The 8,383-nt window shown below is 39.0% G+C and overlaps 1 protein-coding gene across 1 annotated transcript in view; it reads left to right on the top strand.

Annotated features, from left to right (window-relative positions):
• Window positions 1-7,217, top strand: part of LOC126494967 (jupiter microtubule associated homolog 2-like) — a gene marked incomplete at its 5' end in the record, with an annotated part of 16,134 nt that extends 8,917 nt beyond the window's left edge. The window contains 2 exons of the mRNA XM_050132557.1: window positions 6,458-6,582; window positions 7,067-7,217. Coding sequence (XP_049988514.1) covers window positions 6,458-6,582; window positions 7,067-7,217 — 276 coding nt within the window. The remainder of the gene's footprint in view (window positions 1-6,457; window positions 6,583-7,066) is intronic.
• Window positions 7,218-8,383: the final 1,166 nt, after the last annotated feature.

Raw genomic sequence — 8,383 nt, 5'->3', positions numbered from 1 at the left:
TTTTTTTTTTTTTTTTTTTTTTTTTTTTTTAAAGAAGTGAATTGCAGCTTGCTCCTCAGAAGACACGATAAAGGTCAGAAAACATCAGAATGATCGTTACAGTACTGAAAACACATGCAACAACTCTCTAGTGCCTTCTCATTGCTCATAGGAGAAACTGTTAGTTCTTCAGCTTTAGCGGCATGTTTCTTAAATTCTAGCCACCGTCTGCTCCTTTATTTTATTTTTAAGTAAACACACTATCTTTTTAAATTTTACATAGCAATCCCAGTTTCTACTCCCTCCCCTCCTTCCATTTCCTCCACCTACTCCCCCATTCCACCCACATCCACTCCCCAGAGAGGGTAAAACATTGATTTGGGGAAGGTTCAAGTCCTCCCTACTATATCCAGGCTGAGCAAGGTATCTATACAAAAAGAATATGTTCACAAAAAGCTAGTACAAGCAGTAAGGATAAATCCTGGTGCCACTGCAAGTGGACCTTCAGTCTGCCCCAGCCATGCAACTGTCACTCACATTCAGAGGGATTGGTTTGGTCCTATGCTGGTTCCTTCCCTGTCTGGCTGGCATTGGTGAGCTCCCATTAGCTCAGGTAAACTGTTTCAGTGGGTGAACCCATCATAGTCTTTATCTCTTTGCTATATTCTTACTCCTCCCATTATTCAACTGGACTTTGGGAGCTCAGTCCAGTGTTTCGCTGTGGATCTCTACCTCTGTTTCCATCAGTTGCTAGATGAAGGTTCTATGGTGACATTAAAGATATTCATCAATCTGACTACAGGGCAAATTCAGTTGGGGCACCTCTCCTCTATTGCTTAGGGTCTCAGCTGGGGTCATCCTTGTGGATTCCTGGGAATTTCTCTAGTGTCAGGTTTCTTGCTAGCCCCATAATGTCTCCCTCAATCAGTATATCTCTTTACTTGTTCTCATATCTGTCCTTCCTCCATCTCGACTATCCGGTACCCTCAACTTCTCCTTCCCCCTCTCCTTTTTCCCTTCTCTTTCCTTTTTACCCTCCCTTCTCCCCCTCCACTCCCATGACCCCAATTTTGCCAGGTCTCCTTTCCATGTGGATCTATGTATGCTTATCTTAGGGTTCACCTTGTTACTTAGCTTCTCTAGGGTCATGGACTACAGGCTTTTTTATCCTTTACAGCCAGTGTCCACTTATGAGTGAGTACCATGTTCATCTTTCCGGGTCTGGGTTACCTCACTCAGAATGATTTTTCTTAGTTCTATCCATTTGCATGCAAATTTCAATATTTCATTTTTTTCCACTGAGCAGTAATTCAGTGTATAAAAGTGCCACATTTTCTTTACCATTGTTCAGTTGAGGGGGCATCTAGGTTGTTTCCAGGTTCTGATTATTACAAATAATGTTCTTATGAACATAGTTGAACAAGTATCCTTATAGCATGATTGAGCATCTTTTGGGTATATGGCCAAGAGTGGTATTACTGGGTCCTGAGACAGGTTGATTCCCAATTTTCTGAGAAACTCCCATACTAATTTCCAAAGTGGTTTACAAGCTTGCATTCCCACCATCCATGGATGGGTGTTCCTCTTACTCCATAGCCTCTACAGCATAAGCTATCATTTGTATTTTTGATCTTAGCCATTCTGAAAGGTGTAAGATGGTATCTCAGAGCTGTTTTGATTTGCATTTCCCTGATGGCTAAGAATGTTGAAAATTTACTTAAGTGTCTTAAGTGAGATTCTTCTATTGAGAATTATCTGTTATTTTCTGTACCACATTTTTAATTGAATTATTTGGAATTTTGATGTTTAATTTTTTGAGTTCTTTATATATTTTGGAGATCACTCCTCTGTCTGATGTGGGGTTGGTGGAGATATTTTCCTACTCAGTAGGCTGCCTTTTTGTCTTATTGACTGTGACCTTGCTGTACAGAAGCTTCTCAGTTTCAGATTCCATTTATTTATTGTTGCTGTGTTTGTGCTACTAGTATTATATTTAAAATTTTCATCTCAGATTAAAATCTTTCATGACCAACTCAATTCTTTGGTTGCTACAGAAGTCCAAAACTAAATCTTACTGCTAAGGATGGGACTTATGTTCTCTGTGAATGAAATGATGTTGCTTCCACCCCAACAAATCCTACCTGGTTTGAGATTTATTCCAGAGACATGGTGCTGCAAAAATCAAAATTATCACACAGAAATTGCATTTATTAAATCACTGCTTAGCCCATTAGCTCTAGTTTCTTATTGGCTAACTCTTACATCTTAATTTATTCCATTTCTATTAATCTGTTAATCTGTATATAAACACAAGTTTGTAGTCTACCAGCAAAGTGTCAGCATGTCTGACTCTGGCCTTGGATCTATGGCGTCTCCTCCTGACTCTGTTTTCTTCCTCCCAGAATTCAGTTCCATCTTCCCCACCTACCTATGTTCTGCCCTATCAACAAGCCAAGGCAGTTTCTTTATTCATATTAAAGCAACACACAGACAGTAAACCTCCCACACCATTTCCCCTTTTCTATTTAAGCAAAAAGGAAGGCTTTAACTTAACATAGTAAAATTACACATAACAGAAGTTATCAAGCAAGAATTACAGTTACAATATTCATATCTACTTTATCTTTTATCACAACTAAGGAAAACTTTAATAATAACTATCTATTCTTCAACTCAAAGACTCGAGAAGTATATAATATTACCTAAGTAAACAGGAAATACATTGTAAGCAACTTCCAAAACTCTAGAAATTACTGCCTGGACAGTCACCCAGAGATCTTCTGTACCATTGGGGCATCCATCTTCAGCCTGCAGGCCCATGCTGTAATTACCTGCCTATTGTGGCATGGTCTCATATACTATGTATGTGGAAACCGAACCGGGCATCTTTCCCTTCTTTCCCTTTGTTCCCTTTGTTCTCCTTCCCCTTTCTCTTTTCCCTCCAGTTGCTCCTTTGGATCATGTGATTCAACCAGTCAAATGGGAGATTCTGATTTGTGAGTTTACCCCTTAATAAATACTATCTATTTCTCAAATCTGAGCTAGTGTGGGATTTCTTTTAAGTGTCCAACCACCATAACAGCTGGCACCAGGGGGGTTTAAACTCCATGGGCCAGACAGGCTTACTTTTGTCTAAGCGTTTTTGTTTGATTTTTTTTTTTTTTGTAAAATCCCTGTCACAGTGGATTTTGCAGTGCTTCAGCAGCAAGCCAAAGCACAAGCAAACCTGCTCTTTACCAACCACTGCAACCCTCCAGGGAAATTCTTTTTCATGTGGCAGCATGTGCAGCTTCTGGGTTTCTGTTCTCTGTGCCTGGACTGTGAGTTTTCTTGCTTTGCATATGGAATTGATTTAATTACATTTAATTTGCTGAGCGATTTACATTTCCCAGTCTTTAACAAGTACCAAGGCGGACACAAACACAGGACCGTTTATGTGACCATTGCATTGGTTCTAGTCACAACTCGGAAACAGTGCCATCTGCTGGATAACAGGTAATATGGCAGATTTCGTTTCCACTGGAACTTTCAGTGTTTTCTTTGCTAATACTATGGATTGTATTATGTGAGGCTTATATGACTATGGAGGTACCACAATTTATTGGTTACTAGGTTTCAGTTTTATTCTCCATATTCTATCATTAAGGAAGAATATGGAACTCTTAGGAATGATACAGTCTTTACAGACTAATAATGAACAGCTAGTTGACAGGATTAATATAATTGAAAATCAGAGGTTATCTGAACAAGTGGATACTATGATAGACAGAAATGACTCCATATATAAGGGTACTTGGAAGTTATCTGAAAGAATTTATACTATTGAATTTGACATTCAAAAGTTATCAAAAAGTTTTGATAAATTAATAGAATGTACTTCCAGGATGTCAATCTACACAAATTAGGAGAGATCGGTTGTGGACTCTTAACGACTTTCAAAGATTGTTAGGAGACTTCCCAGTCTATGTCTGGCTGTTGGAATAACCACTGATCTAATAATTCATTTAAACAAAACCTTAGATGGTGATAAAGACCTGAATAGTTCCAGAGAATTAACAGCTGAAGCAGAAAAGGAACTGATGATTGTTGAGGAGAAATTACAGGAGACACATGTGGATAGGGTAAGTCCAAATATTAATTGTATTCTTGTCATATTGCCTTCCAGAATTTCTCCTAAAGGAGTTTTAATGCATATGGATGATATTATCTTAGAATGGATATTTTCACCACATAAATCAAGTAAAAAATTAAAACTTTTATGGAAAAGTCTATGAATTAATTATAAGAAGTAAATTGAGACTTTGTCAATTAGCAGGTATAGACCCAGCGAAATTATAGTGCCTTTCACTACTGATGAAATAAAAAAGTTATGGGAAGACAATGAACCATGGCAAAGGGCTTGTGCTGATTTTTTTTGGTGGGGGGAGAAATTAATAGCAACTATCCCAAAAGCAGTAGACTTAACCTTATAGAGAGAACTTCTTGGGTACTTCCTCGAAGTGTACGTGATGCTCCAATAATTGGAGCCTGTACATTTTATACTGATGCTAATAAATCAGGGAAGGCTGGTTACAAATCAGATGAATTGAGTAAGGTGGAACAAAGCCCTTATACTTCTGTCCAGAAGACAGAATTATATGCCATTCTTATGATGCTAAGGGATTTTAAAGAACCTCTTAATATCATTATGGATTCACAATATGCAGAAAGAGTTATCTTGCATATTGAAACTGCTGAATTTATACTAGATGATACAGAGTTGACTTCATTGTTTATTCAGGTACAAGACATAATCAGGAATAGGCTTTGTCTGATGTACATAACACACATCCGGTCCCATATGGGTCTGCCAGGTCCTCTAACACAAGGTAATGTAAAAATTGATCAATTATTGATTGGAAGTATGTTTCAAGCCTCAAAATTTCATAAACACATCATATCAATAGCAAAGGTTTAAAGAAAAAGTTTTCCATTACATGGCAATAAGCTAAGGAGTTTATAAAAAGATGTCCTACTTACTCTTTCTATAACCAAACACTGCTACCTGCAGGGACTAACCCAAAGGGTACTCAAAGGAATGAAATCTGGCAGATGGATGTGTTCCACTTTGCAGACTTTGGCAAATTGAAGTATGTTCACCACACCATTGACACTTATTCAGGCTTTCAGCAGGCAACTGCTTTAAGCTCAGAAAAGACTGATTCAATAATCACACATCTATTAGAAGTTATGGCCATCATGTGTATATCTGTATAAAGACAGATAATGGTCCAGCATATGTCTCTATGAAAATGAAATAGTTTTTCCGCTTATTATAATATTAAGCATGTTACACGTACACCACACAATCCTACAGGTCAAGCAGTTATAGAAAGATCGAATCAAACTATATAGCATATGTTAAACAAACCAAAAGTGGTGGAAATGCCCCCAGAAATAGATTACATAATGCTTTATTAACCTTGAATTTTCTTAACACCAATGAGAAAGGAACTATAGCAGCAGAAAGACATTGGATAATGAAAAAGTCTGCTAAATTAAGTCAACCGGTTTATTTCTAGGATGTTCTGACCTCACAATGGAAGCCAGGAGATGTGCTCCATTGGGGAAGGGGTTTTGCTCTTATTTCCACAGGAGAAGAAAAATTATGAATACCATCAAAATTAATAAAAATTCAGTCTAAAACTTAAGCTGCTTGCTCGTGCTCTCTCTCCTTCTGCTCCTGATTTGGACCTTGAGATATCAGTCCGGTGCTCCAATGTGGGTCTCTGTCTCTGTCTCCTTTCATCGCCTGATGAAGGTTAATATCCAGGAGGATGACTATATGTTTTTCTTTGGGTTCACCTTCTTATTTAGCTTCTCTAGGATCACAGATTATAGGCTCATTGCTCTTTATTTATGGCTAGAAACCAAATATGAGTGAGTACATCCCATGTTCCTCTTTTTGGGTCTGGCTTATCTCACTCAGGACAGTGTTTTCTATTTCCGTCCATTTGCATGCAAAATTCAAGAAGTCAGGGTTTATCCCTACTGCATATACTGGCTTTTTGGGAACTTATTCTCTTTGGATGGATACCTTGCTCAGCCCAGATATAGTAGGGAGGGCCTTGGACCTTCCCCAAAGCAATGCGCCTTACCTTCTCTGAAAAGTGAATGAGGTGTTGTGTGTGTGTGTGTGGGGGGTAAGTGGAGGGAATGGGAGGAGGGGAGGGAGTGAGAACTTGGATTGGTATGTATTTTGAAAAAAATGGTTTGTTTTCTTTTTTAAAAAATAAATAAATAAATAAAACTTAAGCTGTACCATTATTATGGTATGTACGGTACTTTCAGCTCACTCTGCACATTCCAGCATGGTAGAGCTGCTTGCTGCCTCTGAGAGACATGGGCTTAGCCCCGTTTTCAGGCACAGAGCCAGTCCATGATACCATTAAGCAAGGTGCAGCAGTCTGCTCAAAAATCCCACTCAAATGCTCTGTAGCTGGACTGCCACGGACCGCCTCTCGTGGAGACCACCGACCGAGGGAAATCAGGAATTGGAGAGGAAATGACAAAAGACACACTCAATGAAGTTGAATATGCTGCTGCAACTTTACTTCGGCTCAGGCAAGGTTTATATAATTTCACAATCAAGGAACTTGGCAGGGGTCTACATCATCAGATCATAAAATAAAAACAAAAAGAACAGCACAATTGCTTATAGATGATCTATTCTAAGTATCAGATTGCGGTCATTGCTCAAAGGCATGATCTAAGAGTTCTGAAATCTGTCTCACACCACCAACCACATCTCGGCACATTTCCTGATTTTTAGACTATGGGCATCTTCTTGACCTCAGGGGCCAGGGTCCCTTTCCCCCGAGAAGTATGCGTCATACAGTTCAGTGGCACTTTGATATTTATTAACTGCAAATGGCTTCCACCAAGTTTTATACCAATACTCTGAAGCTGGCTTCATGTTTTCTAACTGTTCCTTTCTTTCTTCCTGGTTTAGTAAACACCAGGGAGGCCTGCTTAACCCATCTAATCCCAAATTCATCATACTTTCCTGTATAAGGTAGGGGCCCTAGGTAATTCCCTGATTGCTTAGTGCAGACTGCTGGCAGGATGAGAAAAAGACACAGGACAAACAAGGAGGAAAAGACTCCATCGGCGCCAAGGTGGAGATCGGCATTGAGACAATTCTTCTGGTATCATTACTACAGCTCATTGCCTGGGATCTGTGGTATGCCACCAGCTGAAAAATAAATGAAGCTAAACTTTGTTTTCTCGAATTTCTTTTCATGCCCTCTCAGGTTTTACATGGATTGTGTCCACCACGTTGGCACACCAATCCTATAGAAGCCTGTTGGTCCTATTAAAATGCTACCTCAACAGGATCCACGGGGCCTGCAAGGGTCTGTACCAGGTCCTTTCCATATATATTATGGCTTCCAGTTTAGTGTTTTTAATTGGAGTTCTTAGTGGGCAAACAATTGGGTCTCTGTTTCTCGTGCCTTCTTTAGGGTTCTTTTCCTCAGTTTGTTTGTTTGTTTTGACTAACTTCAGTGTGTTAGTTTTTAATTTATTTTATTTTTCTTATTATTACCCAAAATAAGCATGCTTTTTTTTCTAATAAGAGTTGAAAGCCAGGTGGTAGTGGTGCATGCCTTTAATCCCAGCACTCAGGAGGCAGAGGCAGGTGGATCTCTGTGAGTTTGAGGCCAGCCTGGTCTACAAGAACTAGTTCCAGGACAGGAACCAAAGCTACAGAGAACTTCCCCCCAAAAAAAGAGATGGAAATGAAGTGTGTCTGGATGAGTGGAGAAATGGGTGGCAATGTGGAGGACTAGAAGGAGGGGAAAACAAAGTCAGGATATATTATGTGAGAAAAAAATCTATTTTCATATAAAGAAAAGTATACTACCTCACAAAATCCATTCAAAAGGAGATACAAGCCTTTACCATTCAGAAGGTAACAGAATTCTTGATATCAGAGGATATAAATCATGAACTACCATGGAGAATGTACATTTAAATCGCCCTCACCTTTAGACTCTGTCCATGCTCAAAAGGGAACTCAATACCTATTCCTGAGGCAGGAAATGAAACATAATCCCTCAGCAGATGGGTTGTTTATTTCCAACTCTTAAGAAAGAACAAATGGATTGAAGTATATTGGAGTAAACCTTGAACAAACTCTGCCAAATGCCAACCAAAAATTTTTTACTCTCTTGAGGCAATTTCTAAAGATAATTCAACTTTGTCTGAGTGAACACTCCAGAATGGAGAGACTGGAGACTCTCATGTATTAACTTCTTCATTCTCAATTCCCCCAGACCCATCTCAATAAAAGACTATGCTAGCCTTCTCCCTTTAAAAATACCCTGTTTTCTGTGAAAGAGTGCCTGTCCTTCAATGTTTGAAA

The sequence above is a fragment of the Alexandromys fortis genome, unplaced genomic scaffold (assembly GCF_014885135.2).
Source record: "Alexandromys fortis isolate MF-2015 unplaced genomic scaffold, M_Fortis_MF-2015_v1.1 scaffold_428, whole genome shotgun sequence".
NCBI classification, from domain to species: Eukaryota; Metazoa; Chordata; class Mammalia; order Rodentia; family Cricetidae; genus Alexandromys; species Alexandromys fortis.
This window is presented reverse-complemented; position numbering and strand designations above follow the sequence as displayed.